The sequence below is a fragment of the Balaenoptera ricei genome, chromosome 20 (assembly GCF_028023285.1).
Source record: "Balaenoptera ricei isolate mBalRic1 chromosome 20, mBalRic1.hap2, whole genome shotgun sequence".
NCBI lineage: Eukaryota > Metazoa > Chordata > Mammalia > Artiodactyla > Balaenopteridae > Balaenoptera > Balaenoptera ricei.
Genome location: NC_082658.1, coordinates 11293243 through 11311563, shown reverse-complemented (window position 1 = coordinate 11311563; position 18321 = coordinate 11293243). Strand labels below are relative to the sequence as shown.

Here is an 18321-nt window from a genome sequence, read left to right as displayed (position 1 = left end):
GATGTTAGCAGGATGCTCGCCTCTTCAGTGAGGTGACCCACCTGCTTAAAGTTACACCCCATATTCCCCAAACTCCCTGCCCTGAGTTTTCTCCGTAGGTCTTATCACCATCCAACAGAGTTGATAATGTACTTATATGTCGTCTGAAAGCTCCATGGCCAAGAGTTTGTCTTGTTAGACCAGAGCAGGTACTCAGTAAGTGTTGTAGACTGAGCAGGTGGAAGAGGGGTCTTCTTTTCCTTCCCAAGAAGGGTGGTGAATCCCTTGGGTCACCCTCTCTGGAAGGAGAACCGGCCAGGACTGGATGACTGCCCACATGCCAAGTGCCTTACTTTCAATATCTCACTCCCAAAGAGTAGCCTCCCATTCCTGCAGGAGGCCCAAGGCGTCTCAGGGAGCCCTATCCTCCAAACACCGTCATCCTCAGCTCAGAATCCTCTGGGCTCCAGATGTCGCTGGCTGGTGCCGGCAGCCCCTCCCACGTGCCTGGCACTCTGCTCGGTGAACTGGGTGAGAAAGTCTGGTGCTGCCCTCAAGGCTCTCAGTCTGGTGGGACAGAGGAGAGTGATTACCACCATGCGGAGGGCAGTGCTGAGGCCGGGCGTGTGAGGCACAGCGTAAGGAGGGTGGGCTCAGCGTCCAGAGTGGGGCCTCTGGAATTCCTCCCGGTGGTCCCTGGAGGCCCTTCTGGCGTGAAGTGTGCACTGTGGACGACAATCACTGGTTGTCTGCTCTGTGCTGATGCGATTCCTGGGATCCAGCTCTTTGTGGCTGAGAAGGCTGTGCTCTTCCCAGGGCCCAATGCTGCTGCTCAAGCGGGAAGCCAGACAAGCATCCAGGGCTGCCCAGAATTGCATCCAAGTGTCCAGACAACTGGCTTCCCTGTGGGTGTGGGCACTGGGAGAGGAGCTCTTTGCATGGTGTGTGGCTTGGGTGAGCCAGGGCAGCCATATGCCGCCAGCCTTGTGGGGAGCAGGGCACAGGCCACCCCGGCAGCCAGATGCTCCTGGGCCGGGCTGTGGCTCAAAGGCGTTTCCTTCAGGAGAGGAGCCACCTGGCTCCTCTCCACCCGCCCTCCTGCTCCTGCCTCCCTCTCAGCTCCAAAGTCTACGGTTCCAGGGCTGTGTCAGCACGGGGCCATGCTGCACTGTCCTTCTGGCATGGGGCATGGTGGCCTGGAATGGACATCTGGTCTGCCTCAGCCCCCGCAGCCAGGGCATCTGTGGCCCCATGGAACGCAGTGGCAAGGAGGAGAGCCGGAACCAGGGGAAGGCCGTACCCTACTGTGATCGCCAAGTGGCCGAGCATTCCTGGCATGGCCCGCCTGGCATTGCCCTTTCCACTGAGGCTTACTGAGGGCAACCCCTGAGGGCCCTCCTTGTCAGGGATCCTTCTGCCAGGCAGTGTCCGCTCAGGTGGAGGGAGGGAGGGACACTGGTTACAACTGATGATGCCAGGCCAGTGGGATCTTGAATCTGTAAATAGTAGGAGAGGAGGGCAGCCCCTGCCCCTTGCCCATGATGCGCCCTCCAGCTGGCAGAGGCATCCAGCCTGCTCTGCAGGAGTTGGGTCTACAGCCTGAGAGAGGGCTTCATTTTACAGATGGGAAAACTGAGGCTCTCAGAGGGGAAGGAAGCAAATGTGTGCTCAGTGGGCTTTATCTTGTTTGCAGGGCTGAGGTCGGCGTCATTAGCTCCGTTTTACAGAGGAGGAACTGGGGATTGGAGAAATGAAGTGCTGTTTGCCAGTTGTCCTGGTAAGCCCCTTATCTGGCCCGGGATGGCATGGATCTGAGAAGGAGCCGGGGCAGTGCCCACGCTTGCTTGTTTTGCCACAAGATGGAAAAGTGAGCCCAAAGATGCAAGGCTGAGGGAAGGGAGACCCAGGATCAAGGTGACCCTCCTGCAGGAAGCAAGAAGTCCTGAGGCCCAGCTGGGCTGGGAAGTTCCGAATGAGGACGCCAAGTGCAGCAATGTGGGTCCTCACTGTGGTGGGTGCCCTGCCCCTCCCTGGTGGATGGAGTCGCACTTGGTCACTGGATCCTGAAGAAATGAGAAAATGGCATCTTTGGCTTCTACCTGGGGTTCAGACGAAACCATCAGGGTGACCCCTGCCCTCCTCTGCAGGCGCTCCCCTGCCAAGCCTTCCCCCACAGGCCCTTCCCTTCCTTTACATCAACCGTGGGAACCTATGCCCGAGAGACATGGCACCGCAGGCCTAATGCCATTCCAGACGCAGAGGGGAGCCCCCTCCTTCACCACCGTATCATCCATCGTTGTCAACAGTGACATGACTCGGTCACACCCCTTCAAGGGCCGGGCGAGTCCAGCTGGGGGCAAAAGGAGCAGCCTGTACCAGGTGACTGTGACAGAACAGATGGCCGAGGGGCAGAAGAGAGGTACAGACGTCCCCAGGTCCCTCCACAGGGGCCAGGGAGGAAGGGGCTGGTTCCAAGATGGGAGGGGGCACCCCAGGCCCGGTCACCCCAGCAAGCTGCCCTGGAAGGGTGTGTCTGAAACCCGGGTGCACACCGGGTGGTGGGACAGGCTGCCATGGGGGCCAGGGCCAGGGGGCCCTGGGAGTCAGGCTGAGTAACGGGATAGTGTCCATGGTCTTTGAGCCCAAGGCTGAGGGAGCGCGACCCAGCTCGCGGAAGCAGCTTTTTAGCAAGTGCCTTGAGCCTTCTTAGAAGCAGGCTGAGTTTAAATTATAAATAAACAAACGAGAACTCTGCAGCAAGGCAAGGCGTGGGCTGGTGGGAAGACGGGAGAGACTGGAGGCAGAGACCTCACTTAGGAGCTAATATTCCCCCCTGAACTTGAACCCTCCTGTCCTCTCTCCCCACCCTGCCTCTGCCTCAGGGGCTCGTGGGCCTTCTGCTGAAGGCATCACCTGGGGTCTCAGGCTTCAGGGGCTGACCCTGGCCGGTCTGCAGGAAGAGGCCCAGCGCGGACCCCCACGGTGGGGAGTTGGGAGGCCCACCTGGCTTACACCACCCAAGGCGTTCAAGCCCGAGTCTCCCTCGGACAAAAACAGGCCCCGGTGGACACTCATCCGTGTGGGAGGTGTCTTACCAAATGTTTGAAGGGGAAAAAAATCCCATTTTCTTAGCTTTTTTTTTTCCTTTCTATTTTTTGATTATTTTTCTAGATGACTTCATTTCCAAGAAGGGTGTAGGGGAGAGAAGGAGGACAGAGGGAGGGAGGACAGGGGCCCTGAGTAGGGATGGAGGGGGGAGAGTGGGTGCCAGGCCCAGGGAAAAGCTGCGGGGAAAGTGGGGGCCACCTTGTCCTGACCGCGGTGCTTCCAGCCCAGGCTGTGTTTCCTCCTCCTGATCCCCACGGACCTCTCGGCCAGCTCCACTCCCACAGTCCCTGGGGCAGAGTTCGGCTCTCATCCAGCCAGGATTAGCAGGAGAAGGGCTTCTAGGAGCTTCTCTCTGGGGCATGAACTCCCTGCCCCATGGACAGAGGTCTCCTTACCCCTTATACCGCTCACAACCAGCAGGACACACTTTGGCTAGCTTAATGGCAAAGAAAGTTTCTGCTCAGTGGCCACACGCCCAGGAGCAAGGCCCCAACCACACGGCCTCCACCACTGGGCACAGACCCAGCAGCCCACGCGTGATAGGGCACTGCTGCCCAGAAGCCAGGACCTTCCACCCCCACCGCTGCTAGAAAAGAGATGCGGGGGGATCTGCTTTCTGGTGTTGGCTGCTTCTGAGTCAGTCTGTTCAGGTGAATCTTGGTTGGCGGAGCCCAGGTCACATTCCCCCACTCTAACTGCAAGGGAGCCAGAGAACACCAGCAAGGTAGCAGCCACCCCAGAACCCCTTTTAGTTCACAGAGCCCAAACTCCCAGCAGCTGCTGCAATCTGAGGGAGAAACCGTCCCAGGCCTCTCTCCCAGCCTCCAGTGGCTGCTGGCCATCTTTAGTGTTCCTTGGCTGGTGGGCGCACCACTCCAGTCTCTGCCTCCAACTTCACACGGTCGTCTCTTGGGTCTAAGTCTCAAATCTCCCTCTGCTTTTCTCTTCTGACACCTGACACTGGATTTAGGACCCACTCTAATCCAGGATGATCTCATCTCAAAATCCTGAACTTGGTTACATCTGCAAAGACTCTATTCTAAGTATGGTCACGTTCTGAGGTTCTAGGATTCCATCTTTGGGCACCCAGCCATTCAACCACTCCAAGAGGCATAAGAAATGGGCACTGAGAAGGGAGCAAGGGAGAAGAGGAAGAGGTGAGGTGCAAAGGGACGTTCGGTCAGGGGAAACCAGCTGCCCCAGCCCAGCATCCATGGGGCTGTCGAATCTCCTTTTGCTACTCAAACCCCAAGTCAGCTTGTGGCTGCCCAGACAGAGCTTCCCACCACCTCCCATATCCCCATCATTGTGTTTTCCCCAAGGCCAGGCATCATGAACACCCCATCTCCTTGAGGGCTCGCAGGCCCCCCTGCGCCTCAGACCCCCAAGATCTCCAAGTCCAGGAGGCAGGAGAAGCTGCCCTGCCCCTCCTGCCCAAGGGGAAGGGTGGGTCCCACAATCCCTTCATCTTTTGACTTCCCACCTCCCAAAGCGCTTCCTTTCCTCTTCCCCAAATTCTCTGTTGGAGTTTGGGCCATTTCTTCTGATGGGGCTCATTCCCATCCTTGGCAGAAAATGCTCTCAGAGATGGAGAACCTTCAAGATGCAAGATGCATGGGTCAGAACCAGAATATAAAAACATCTGTGTGCACTCTGCAGTTTACACTGCCCTTTATCCTACACTGTCTCCTGGGATCCTCACTACTGCCTGTGAAGGAGATACTAATCCCATTTTACAGAAGAGGAGACTGAGGCTCTGAGAGGTTTAATGACTTGCCTGAGTTTACACAAACCTGAGACTCAAACCCGAAATGTCTAACGCCAGCTTTTAATGCTCTTCCCACCAACTCCACCACACTGGGCTCAACCCCATGAAGAATCCTGTCCATGTCACAGCTTCAATCTTCCTATGAACAGGGAATTCACCACCTAACAAAACAGCGAATTCCACTGACAGTCCCAAGTATCAGGGAGTCTTCCTTCATTGAGGGAAAGCCCTTCCTTCTTCGTGTAACTCACTCCCCCACCCCCCGCCTTGGCAATGGGCAATGCCCCTGCCCCAGTCTTCTCCAGGACACATCTCTCCATTTCTTACCCCTTTCTTGAAAAGTGGGGCTCTGGCCATCCCCTCCGGGTTACCCTCCCTAGAAGGGTTTCTGGCCTCTTGATGCCCAACCTACAATGTCAAGGACACAGGTCCTTGAGGCAGCTGCGAAGGGTGACTTTGGACAGGTGTCCCCTGGCACTGTGCCCGAGTCAGGCGGAACTAAGGTGAGGACTGTGCCCGCTCTGGAGGTGACAGTCTCTCTGCCCATGACCAGAGTCTGGGGGTGAGGCCCGGCCACCTGGCCACCTTGGCCACCTCAAGCTGGGGCCACCACGGACAGTCCTGGGCAGAGGCAGTCACTGTGCCACAGCACAGTGGCAATGTCACATGTTGGAAAAGAAGAAGAAAGGCAAGCACCAGCCAGCAGAGTGGCTGAGGAACAGCTGAGCTGAGTCACACTGCAGCCAGGCGGGTGGAGGCGGCTGCAGGGGTGGGGTGGGGGCCTCCCAGGGACGGAGGAAGGAGGAGGGGACACCAGGCACCTGGCACTCTCCCCTGGGCTTCTGGAGCTGTGGAGGGTCAAGGCACCTAGCAGCAGGGTGCCCAGGGGGTCGAGCTGACCATCAGGGCTGTGCAGCCAGCTGGCCTCGGGCTCCATTCCCAGCTCAGCCACCAACTGGCCCACAGGCCTCTGCCAGCCACGTAATCTTTCTAAGCCTCAGTCTCCACCCCTGTCTAGTGGGGTAATGACTGCTTCCCCCGCTACTGGGCCGATTACTGAAGGCCACGGTGCCAAGTGCTCAGGGTGGCATCTGGCACACGAAGGGGTGCTGAGCCAGGCCCCAGTGGCTCTGCTCACCATCATTATGAATGAGGAGCCTTTAGGTTTTCCCAGAGCAGGATTCTGGGGTTTGTCCAGTGGACCTCCCCCACCCCTGCCCTAGGCCCTCCTGCTGCCCCATGGGTGCGTTTCCGAGGCTGTCGGTGGTCTTGGGCTGTTTCCTTGTCGACTTTCCCACACTTCCCCCTTCATGGGCCCCAGGTCCAGGTCCAGCAGGCTGGGCTTTGGGGCAGCCAGGTCTGTATCAGGGCAGGGCTCCCACCTCAGCCGGCATCCTGCCCCCATCACCTGCCGGGACCCACACTGCGTGGTTCCCGCTGCGGCCAGGCAGGGCTGCAAAAGCCGGCGCTGAGTCCCACTCTGCAGAGTGACCTCACCTGACACACAGCGCTACCCTAACCTCTCTAGGAGCCACAGCAGACTGTGCTGGTGTGTCGTCCCCGCCTCCCCTGCCACGCAGGAGGTCCCTCAGATGGCAGGCTGCCCCCATCCTGCCGAAGCTCAGGGTTTAGGAACTGGAAGGCATCCTGAAGACAATCCAAACCCATTCCCTCAGGCCCTGAGAGGAAAGGGACCTGCCCAAGGCCAGCCAGCCAGTGGTGACAGGGGGACCCCTGCCTCGGCCAGTGCTTCCAGGCTTCCCTTCCCCTCGGCGGTCCTGCTGGGATTTCCGTGCCCAGGAACCAGCACCACAGGGCTCACCCCAAACGGGGAGCCCATGCGATCCTAGCCCCTCCCTCCTGTGTGCTCCCCGCTCTCCCTAGGCAGGCGCCTGCCTCTCCCGCCCCCATGCTACCGCGGGAAGGGGTTCCTATGGCACCCCTTCCCCCGCACACACTTAGCTCACTGGCAGCCCATCTGCCCGGAGACAGTGAACAGCAGATGCCTCTATGTACAGCGGTGCCTGAAGCGCAGCGGCCCTGCGCCTGCCGGACGAGAGCATGCCAGCCCAGCGCAGGGCTCACGTGACACTTGGCTGGGGCAGGGGCCCCTCATCCAAGGCTGGGCCAGGAGGGGGTCAGGACACCCAGACAGCCTACCAGGGCTGGGGACCAGGGTGTCCGAGGCCGGAATCAGAGTGTCCTGGGAGGGAGTTGCTGGATGGGCAGCTCTCTAGCAGGCTGCACCCTTGGGGGACAGGCTTCTCCAGCTCCCTGACTCCCTGGGGAAGGCCTAAAGTGAGGGGATTGGTGGACTCCATGGACAGACCCCACAGGGTCAGCCACTGCACAAAGCGCGTGTGAAGGCTTGTGGAAGAGGGTTCAGAGCATCCAGCTCCTGTACAAGTGTGGGACCCTCGGCTGGGCCTCATGGGGCTCCTCACTCTCTCTTGGCCCCAGCCTCATCCCAGGCTCCCTCAGCAAGCTTCTCTCTCTCTCCTGAGTTCTTACAACCAATGGGGGTAGATGGCAGAGCAGGGTCAAGGGACCCTAGGGCTGGACCTCCTGGGAGGTGGTCACAGTTCCTGGACCCACTGACTCCTGGACTCACCTACTGTTTCCAGGATGCACGTGGCCAGTTGGCAAAGAGCCTCGTTTCCATGGTAGCAGCCTCCAGCCCTGGGTCCAGGAGGAGGGGCTGGCTGAGGACCCCGAGAGCTCGGCCTTTGTCTCTGCTCTGCCCTCCCCAGCCAAGGAACAGAGCTTTGTAGCCCGTGGGTGGCCAGCAGAGCACTGGAGGGCCAGCCCAGCCTGGGGGAGGGGAACTGCTGGGGGGTGATGCACATACTCTTCCTCAATAAAAACAGGAAAATAAATTGGCTAAGTCTGGAGCCCTATGGACTCTGGCTTGACATTAGCTAAATTTGCCTGATTCTGGAAAGAATTAGAACATTTCAACGATCTGCAAATGGGGCTGCTGGCTGCTGAGCCCTTATCTTGTTCACGGCCTCTAGCCCAGTGTCCCATGTGAGAGGTGAGGGGGAGCGAGGTGAAAGGGGTCTTAGGCTGGTGTGAGCCAGCCTGCCTGGGGCAGAGGGATGGACAGCTTGGCCTCTGAGGACCCCGTTAACTGAGACGGCAGAAGCCATGACAAACAAAGCTCACTTCCAAGCCCTGCAGCCTCCCTTTCTCCCCCACCTTCACCCTTTGTTTTCCTCCCCTCCTCCCAGCGCCCCCGCGGTGCAGGCAAGCACACGCACACACACGCACGCCCCCAGGCCGCCTCTGCTCCCCTCACATCTTGCGTTTGTTTTCCTTCAGCAGGGCTCGAATGGGGACACGCTGCACTCTCACAATTGGCAGCTCCCTCCGATCCCCCCCCCCCACGGAGGTGCCATATGTCAGTGTCATGAATAAGCATGAGGCGCTGTAGCTGGGGGGCTGGGAAGTGGCAGCTGCCAATCACCTGCCGAGCAGACATGGGGTGGGGGCTACCACAGGGTGGGGTGGGGGTGGGGTCACCACTACCAGAGGGGCGGGCCAGGTGGGGGGATGGTGTGGGCAGAGGCATGGGAAGAGGGTGGGATCAGAGCATGGTCACTGGTCCTCACCAGAGGGACCCACCTCCAAGTGACCAGTGTGCTTTCCTGAAAACAAGCAAAACCCAAATGGCATGGTGTGACCGTGTGGGGTAGCCAGAGTCCCTGAACCCTGCCCCTCAGCTTCGTGTCTGCCTGTGGGCCCGCTGGCCAGCCCACACCACCCCCTCCAGGATGCCCTTCTCCTCCCAGGCTGCATGCCTCATCCTGTGCCTCTCCCCGCACGTGCTCCATCTGAGCCTCCCACTAGTGAGCTGGGGACCAAGGCTTCACCTGCAGGGAGGAGGAGGGGGATGCAAATTCAGCCAGCACCTGTGCTGGGCCAGGCATGTCTACACAGGGCCCCATTCGCTCTCACAACACTCCTGGGAACTGGGGGCTTTTAGCCCCATTTTACAGGTGAGGAAACAGGTTTAGAAAAGTTTGAAGAAACTGTCTCCAAGTCCTATGGCTCAGAGTCGGGTAGCTGGATTGTGCTCAGGTCTACCAGTTGATTGCCAAAGGCTCCGAGCACTGGGACCGGGGTACTGTTCTGTGTCTGCGCTGTCCTGGGTGCCCTCCACCTGACTGCCACCCGGGACCTGGCCACTCCTCCTTCACCTCCCTGCCCTGCCCTCACCCCTTTAGAGTTTACCCTTCCCTGAGGATACTCTTATCCATATTGGATCCTGTGGAGACCACGCAAGTCATGGACACCTGTCTGCACATTTGTCCTTCCCCAGCACTGTCCCACCCCCTGACCAGCAGTGACCAGTTCAGGCCTGACCCAGCAGGTGGCTGTGGAATGAATGAAAGAATGGACAGAGTCAGGCTGCAAGGCAAGAGCCATGTGCTGAGCACCCCAGTGTGACTGCAGACGTGTGTCCCAGGGAGATGGAGGCCAGGCCCCGCCTACCCCACACCCTAGGCCTTTTTCCTCATTCCCAGCCCTGCCGGAGGCTGAGGCAGGCAATTGCGTGGATTGGATTAACCACTCCGGGTTAATTGGCTGCCCCTCACCACCAGCATGACAGATCCCGCTTGACATTTCTCTAGATAGTTAATTGACACCCAAGTAATTTGTCACAGAGACCTCGTTATATGCCAACTGGGTCCCCTAAGCCGTCAGCATCTGTGCCCCAGAAATAAGATTGGCAAGTTAATAATGGAGCCTTAATCATGCCATTCCCTGCTGGTATGGGAAGAGAATTGCCCGGAGACAAGATGGGGCACTGCTGGGAAGAGACGGTGCTTTCTTAGGGCCTTGGGAACAGAGCATCCTCAGAGAGCCTGGGGTCCCCTCCCCTCAGTTTCCCCAACCAGGTGTGCCTTCTTCTGGTGACAGTGCTCTGCCCACTGAGGAACGCCCCTCCATGAGATGCGCTGTGGCTGACTCCACTCCCCGGCTCCAGGCACACATGGTCCCCCCTCCCCTCCAGCCACAGTGATAACATTAAGCAGTGATAACAGTCCATCCAGAACCCAGGGCCTGGGGCTTTGGATGGAGCCTTTAGGATAGAGGCTGCACTTTGCCTGGGAACACCACAGGGGAGAAAGTAAGCTGGGGCTGCTGCCTGCCATCCAGCACCCAGAGGGGAGGCCCCCTGGGAACGGCACAGAGGGAGAGGGCAGACGTATGTTGCAGCCAGGCCACTCACAGCCAGCTCTGCCCTGGAGTGAACTAACAAGCCCCTATTATTTGCTTAAGGTGGTTTAAGTTTGCTTCTGTCACATGTAATCTGGAGAGTTCTCAGCTCAAGCACCTACAGGATCTTACTTCAGGATTCAAGCCTGTCTGCAGAGCCCATGTGGGGTCTGCTTACAAGAGCGAGAAGGAGCCCTGAGCAGGAAGACAGCCTAGTGCAGAAAGGTGAGGCCTGGACAGAGGGGATCTGGGTGGAAGAGGAGGAAAGCTAGAGCCGAGGCCACCCAGCATCTGGGGCTGGCACCCGAGGCCAACATGACGGCGTTGAGTTCAGCACCGTGGACAGCGGTGGCCTTGCCCCACACAGCGCTGCAGGCCCAGAGGAGGGAACAGATTTCCCACCCACCTGGGAGAGACAGGACAATGTGGCCCATCTTGAGGTTACTGACAGACTCCTGAAAGACGTCGTGGTGTCCCTGTGCCTTAGAAACAAGGACTCTTCTGGGTACTTAAAAAAGCCCCTTTCCAAGGTCTCCCCAGTTTCTACGGTGGGGCTAGGGTGGGGTTGTAGTTCTCAAGAAGACACTAGATGACGCATACCATTATAACAAGGAGCCGGAGCAAACTGAGGGTGGAGAGAGGTCCCTGGTGATGGATGTGAATCAGGTATACAAGGCAACCAGGACAGGTGGGTATGGGAGGAGTGGCTCTGTATTAGTTATGTTTTGCTGCATAAAAATATTATTCCAGAACAAAGGTCTATTATCTCACAGTTTCTGAGGGATAGGAACCTGGAAGCAGACTGGCTAGCTGGTTCTGTCCCAGAGTCTCTCATGAGGTTGCAGTCAGATGACAGCCAGGGCTGGGGGCATCTGAAGGCTTGAGCAGGGCTGGAGGGTGCACTTCCAAGATGGCTCCCTCACATGGTGACTGGCAGGTGGGCTCAGTTCTCTGCCACGTGGACTTCACAGAGCAGTTTACAACACAGCAGCTGACTTCTCTCAAAGTGAATGATGAGGGGGGAGAGAGAGGGAGGGGGCACCATCAAGACAAAAGTCCCAATGTATTTTAGGCCTAGTATCAGAAATGACACACCCTCACTTATGCACCTCCATTGGTCATACAGACGGACCTGGTTCAGTGTGGCCACAGGGCTACACCAGCCCCAGGAGGCCATCTTGGAAGCTGGCTACCACAGGCTCTGAGAAAAAAATAAATTCAAGATGGCCTGATGCTTTGAATGTATCAAAAAGAGATTTATATTTCATTGCAGGGTTTGGGAATAAGTAATGGATACACAGAAAATAAACCAAATCCAAAACATGAGGCAATTATCACGTGCAGGAAAAACAAGAGGTTGTACAAAAAAGGAGATGTAATTACATTACATTACTCAGCTATGAACAGTATGTGCAAAGAAAGAATAACACAGACATTGAATTCTGATTCAATGAAAATGAGAAGATGGGTGGAAGGAAAGTGTATGAGAGGCTACGTGAGAAGGAACAAACTCTCAACCTCCATGGCAGAAAGTCAATGGATAATTTCTAAATCTAAAAAAAACAGAAAAAGAAAAAAAAGAAAGGCAGCATCAGCATGTTATTTAGAAGTAAATATGAAAAACCCCCACACCAAAGAAAACTAAAATAACAAAATTTTGCCTCTGAGCAGGGGAAGTCAGGAGAGGAGAGGGGTGGGTGAATAAGGAGCTACTGGGTTTTCGTTACAAGTCTTATAGAACTATTTGACTATTTAAACTATGTACGTTTATAACCTTGATCAAAAAAAAAAAAAACACCACCAAAACACCAGTGCAATTTGAGTAACTAAAAGACAAAACTACTCCGGCCTGCTCTCTGTCAGGCCCCTGCAGCCCCAAGGAAGGGCCTAGGGAGCCGTCTCTTCTTCCAGGGCAGGACCCCCAGTGTGCTGGAGTCGGGTCTGGATCCTTCCTCCCCTGCCCCGCGACGGGCCTCCAGCGGTCTCCCCCAGTCTCTCTCTTTCTCTCTGAGTCGCTCCAGGTCGGCTTGCCTATCTGTCTTGGGACCGCATCCTTCTTCCATTAGCCCACCTCCCGCCTTCTGCGCCCTGTTCCCAGGTCTTCTCCCGGTTGGGTGGAGAGCAACCAGACCGGGGAGGACCCAGCCCTGTCCACAAGCAACAGCTGTGCCCTGGCCCCTCTGGCCTGCACTCCCTACCCCGCCTCCAGTACCGCCCATCGTGGCAGGAAACGGAGAAGTTGCTCCTGCTTCCCAGGGAGGTGAATTGGGGATAGCGGGCCATGCTCCATCATTTCCCTGACACCTCTCCTAATTACCCAGTGTGTTATTCATTTGGATGTCAGAGCTGCCGCGTGCCTGTGCCTTTAATTAATAATTTGGTAAAACTCCACTCAGGCCTGGCCAGGGCAGTGCAACAGGGACTGCTGGGGCTGGGCCAAACCTGCGGTGGGTGGGCCAGGCCAATGAGGACCCCCCCACCTCCAGCAAATGCAGAGGCCTTGGGTGGGAACCTGGGCCCTGCTTCCTTGCCCCAGCTGTTCACACCAGGCCACAGAGCCCCAGGTGAAGCCCCTTTAGGGACCCTTCCAGGAGGAGGCAGGAATGTAGACCCTGAGGGGTGTGTGTGCACCAGTGACTGGGGCCTAAGTGGGGGGATTTGCTCCCCTGGAGCCCAGGCTGGCCCTTGAGCCTTGGAAAGTTGAGACCCCAGGAGCCTAGGAGGGGAGGGGAGGTGTGGTCAAAGGGGCCAAGAAGCCTGGCTCAGACCCAAGCTCAAACAGGCCAATGCCTGTGATCAGAAAGTAGGGGGGCAAGGGAGGTATCCTTGGGACAGCTAGGAACATGGCTGGGCCTCCTCCTTGACCTGATCATAAAGGACTCCCAGCCCTGGGTGTCCTCCATTCCTGACTCCTCCAGGTGAGGGGAGCGTGGGCAGACTGGGGTCCTGGAGGCAGGTGTCCTGAGGGGCCTGGGTGTGACCTGCAATGGTCAGGCCAGCCCACCACCTCGTGGGAGCCTCTCAGGCTCAGCCCCTGGGGACGCAGGGAAGGGGCACAGAGGCTGCCAGGCTAACAGAAAAATCTATTTGGATCCAACTTGAATTATTGAGTGTTTCGAGATTTATTCTTGGTTCTGGGGTGGGCTGTGATCTGCGAAGATGGATATCATCTCGGCCCTATTTTTAAGGTTCTGTGAGAAGAAGGCCAGACACCACTGCACTTAGGGCTCCTGTGTAGCCTTCTGCAGGGTAGAGCCTCTGGGGGTGGGGGATAGAGGTGGGCAGGACATGCCACCCCCAAGCCCCCTCCCCATTCCCAGTCCCACTGCTTTCCCGCTCTCCCATGAATGACCCCAGCCAGTAGGTCCCCAGGCACCACCTCAGCCCCTTCTAGTTGCTTCTGCACTCCCACAGCCTCCCCAACCCCTCCACATGAACTCTCAGCATGGTCCATCCCTCCAAGATGCTCAGGGCTATAGCCACACCCACCACCCTGGGGTGAGCCAGGGGTCCCAGCAAGCTGCTGACATGCTCTACCTCTTCATCTTATCTCTGATACGGCCTTGGTGTAGCCAGTAGACAGGGCCAAGGGGCCAATGGCACCACGCACTGCTGCAGATTCTCTTCCATCAGGCTGTAGCTGAAACTCTCGTCCCTTTAAGGTTCAGACACCCCCACCTCTGCCCACAAGCCTTCCATGCCAGGCTTAACCCCCCCCACTCAGCCCACCCAGGGTTATACAATGTCTCTGCTATCCTCCAACTGGTTCTCCTGGAACCCTACTCCCCCCCTGAGGTCAGGCCCAGGATTTATTGGGGCCATAATTAGTTTCTGATGGGGTGGGATTTACACCCTTTGGGGCTTGTGGGAAGAGCTGGAAACTCTTGAAAGCAGAGGTAGGTTGAGTCTTGACCCTCTGAATCTTGCAGGGGACTCTGCCCTCCCACTCCCCACTCAAGCCAGGGGCACTAACAGTGGCATCTTGGGGGTGGGGAGAGGGCTCCTTAGAAAAACCACTCACAGCCAGACTAACCCACTAAAGTCAATAAGCAAAGTAGAGACACTACTACCAACTTTATAGAAATAGAAAGAAAATATCACAAACAATTGTAGGCCAACACATTAGATAATCTGGTTGAAATGGACAAATTCCTAGAAACACACAAACTTCCAACTGATTGAAGAAATAGAAAATCTTCATAGACCTATAACAAATAAAGAGAGTGAATCAGTAATCAAAACCCCTCCCAACAAAGATAAGCACAGAGCCAGCTGGCTTCACAGGTGATTTTACCAAAGGTTTAACAAGAATCAACACCAATCCTTCTCAGAGGGAACACTTCCTAACTATTCTATGAAGCCAGTACTACCCTCATATCAAAGCCAGACAAAGACATCACAAGAAAAGTACAGACCAGTATACCTTATGAATATAGATGTAAAAATCCTCAACAAAATACTAGCAAATCAAATTCAGCAGCTTAGTAAAAGGATTATATACCATGACCGAGAAGGATTTATTCCATAAATTCAAGAGTGGTTCAAAATATGAAAGTCAATCAATATAACACACCACATTAACAGAATGAAGGAAAATGATCATTTCAATAGGTGCAGAAAAAGCATTTGATAAATCCAACACCCTTTCATGATAAAAACACAGAGAAACTAGGAATAGAAGGATCTTCCTCAACCTGATCAAGGGCATCTATGGAAAACCCACAGCTAACGTCATACCCTGGTGAAGCTTTCCCCCTAAGATCAGGCACCAGACAAGGACGTCTACTCTCCCTACTTCCATTCAACATTGCACTGGAGGTTCCAGCCAGGACAACCAGGCAAGAACAAGATATAAAAGGTATTCAGATTGGAAAGGAAGAAATAAAACTATATTCACATAAGACATGATCTGATATATAAAACCCTTAAAGAACACACACACACACACACACTATTAGAGCTAATAAATGAATACAGCAAAGTTGCCAGATATAGGATACAAAAATCAATTGTATTTTTATACACTAGCAATGAACAATCCAAAAATAAAACGAATAAAACAATTCCATTTACAATAGCATCAAACAGAATAAAATACTCAGTAATAAATTTTACCAAAGGAAGTACAGGGCGTGTACAATGAAAATTACAAAACATCGTTGAAAGAAATTAGAGCCCTGGTCCGGGATGATCCCACATGCCACGGAGCAACTAAGCCTGTGCACCACAACTACTAAGCCTGTGCTCCAGAGCCCATGAGCCACAACTACTGAGCCTGCGTGCCACAACTACTGAAGCCTGCGCGCCTAGAGCCTGTGCTCTGCAACAAGAGAAGCCACCACAATGAGAAGCGCACACACTGCAACGAAGAGTAGCCCCCGCTCGCTGCAACTAGAGAGAAGCCCGCACGCAGCAACGAAGACCCAAAGCAGCCAAAAATAAATAAATAAAATGAATTTAAAAAAATAACTTATTAAAGAAGAAAAAGACAGCAATGCTCTACAAATTGATCAGTGCAATCACTATCAAAATTCCAACTGCCTTTTTTGGGGGCAGAAATGGACAAGCTGGTTCTAAAATTCATATGGAATTGCAAGAGACCCAAATATCCATATACAAAAATTACCTCAAAATGCATCAAAGATCTAAATGTAAGAGCTGAAACTATTAAACTCTTAGAAGAAAACATAGGAGGAAATCTTTGTGACATGAGATTCGGCAATGGTTTCTTCGTTATGACACCAAAAGCACAGGCAACAAGTGAAAAACAGATAAACTGGATTTCATCAAATTTTAAAACTTTCATTCAAAGGACGTTATCAAGAAAATGAAAAGACAACCCACAAAATGGGAGAACCTATTTGTAAATTATATAACTGAAATGGGTCTGGTACCCAGGACATATAAAGAACTCGTACAGCTCAATGACAGAAAGACAAACAACCCAATTTTAAAAACAGCAAAGAATTTGAGTGGACATTTCTCCCAGGAAGACATACAAATAGCCAATACGCACATGAAAAGGGGCTCAAGATCATTAGCCATTAGGGGAATACAAATCAAAACCACAATGAGATACCATTTCACATACACTAGCATAGCCAGAATCAAAAAGACAGATAATCACAAGTGTTGGTGAGGATGTGGAGAACTTAGAACCCTGTGTTGCTGGTGGGGTTGTAAAAAGGTGCAGCCACCGCGGAAAACAGTAGGAAAATAGTATGGCTATTCCTCAAAAAGTTAAACAGAGAGTTATCATGAAATTCCACTCCCAAGAGAACTAAAAACGTAAGTTCACACAAAAACTTGTACGTCGATTCGCATAGCAGCATTATTCATCATAGCCCCAAATAACCCAAATATTCATCAGTAGATGAATGGATAAACAAAATGTGGCCTATCCATACAACAGAATATTATTTGGCCATAAAAAAAAGTACTGATCCATGTTACAACACAGATGAACCTTGAAAACATCATGCTAAGGAGAGACGCCAGACATAAAGGTCACATACTTTGTGTGACTCCATTCCTATGAGGTACCCAGAATCGGCAAGTCCACAGAAACAGGAAGCCCATCAGTGGTTGCTAGGGGCTGGGGTGGGGGGGAGGGGGGGAGGAGAGTGACTGCTAATGGATACGGGATGAAAAAGTTCTGGAACTAGATAGTGGTGTGCCTGCACAAGATTCTGAATATACTAAAAGCCAATTAACAGTACACTTAAAGATGTTAAAATGGTGACTTGTTACATGACTTTAACCTTGAAACAAACAAAAGCCACTCAGGTTTTCAGTTGTCTGCAAACTGATCTTAGGCTCTGTCTGCTTCTCACTGAAGTGGAGGGGACAGGGTCCCCACAGCAGTCCATGCCTCAGCCCAGGGGGCCCACTTGACTCCTCTGGTCAGTGAGGAAGCAGTGGCTTTAAGCAGAGCCCCAGTCCCACCCCAGTAGGAGGTCTCGGCCATCTCTGTGCCTGTCTTAGAGATGGGTCCCCAGGGGATGCTGCTGCAGACATCACCCTGAGCCTCCCGGCACCATGGGAAGCTCTCCTATTGGCATGTGCGTGGGGCAGGCGTTGAAGGGGAAGGTGCAGTTGGGCCCAGGGAGTCACGGTCCTTCCTGACCAGCCCTTGCGGGACCTGCATTCTGGCGGCTTGGGGTGGTGGGAGGAGCTCGGTAGGAAATGAGGACCTTTACTTCCTGTTTCTCCCTTCCCATTGGTGCAGTTAGCACAGCCTTGCAGACTGATGACCATCAACCTTGGCCCCTGTGGGCCCCACTTCTCCAAACCTTGTCACTTTCTTTGCAAGGACTGACTGCGTGCCAGGCTCTGTGCCACGGCCACTCCACACAGGGCTGCAGCTGTCCGGGGAGGCAGCACAGGTATGATCCCCATTACAGGCCCGAAGCTTTGCCCAAGGCCAGTCAGTACAAAGCCGTCAGGCCCAGCCAGCTCTGCCTGGCTTCCATCCTGCACTCCTAAGTCCCCCCCACCCCCTGGTCCTGATGAACTCTGGGCAGGGAGAGACCTGGAAGAAGTTAGGAGGGCAGTGGTTGTGGAGCGCCAGGCAGGGCCTGCATGGGTGGCAGGCTGGGACTGAGTCTCCTGAGGGCCACCCTGGCACAGAGTCCTGGGCACCAGACTCGGGGCACATCTGGGGTGGCTCAGCACCCTTGCACTCAGCAGGGGTGTGAATGAGGCAGCAGCTGCCTGGGGCCCCAGGCAAGTGCCACTGTTTCCCTTGTCCTTGGACAGCCCCCAGGACTATGGCTGTGCTTAGTCCAGCTGTGACCCCCCGGTGGAACCCTGCCCAGGCCTGTTTGTGCCCAGTGACCATCAGGGATTTTAGGGAGATGGTTTCGCCATGGCCCCGTGCTCCTGCACGCCTCAGACGGGACTCCACGCTGTCCCTGCCTCTGACCACTAATGTCTCAGTGTGGAGCCCAGCTGGTGCTGGACGCCCCCCATCCTTCATTAACTGGGAAGTGACTGTGCCACCGCCGGCAGGGACTCCACGTGGGTCCTCACACTCACTCCCCCAACTGGACTAAGCAGGTGCTTGTATCCCCGCGAGAAAACAGGTTCCGAGAGGGAGGACCGGTCCCTCTCCGAGCACCATCAGACGCCGCATTCCACCTTCTCTCCCAGGACACAGACCCGGGCCTCAGTCCAGAGGCAGGGAGAGCTGGGGCACTGCCGGCACAGGGGAGCCAAAAGCCGCAGGCACTGAGGTGCAGCTT

At 54.9% G+C, this 18321-nt stretch overlaps 1 protein-coding gene across 15 annotated transcripts in view; it reads right to left on the bottom strand.

Moving 5' to 3' along the window:
* Positions 1-18321, bottom strand: part of ENDOV (endonuclease V) — a 36590-nt gene continuing 18269 nt past the window's right edge. For 2 of the 15 annotated variants that reach the window (XM_059909167.1, XM_059909169.1), the window contains one exon: positions 1-2042. In XM_059909167.1, the coding sequence (XP_059765150.1) occupies positions 1690-2042 (353 nt within the window). In that variant the 3' untranslated portion in view covers positions 1-1689. The other 13 variants (XM_059909165.1, XM_059909172.1, XM_059909157.1 and 10 more) reach the window with 11 other exon arrangements.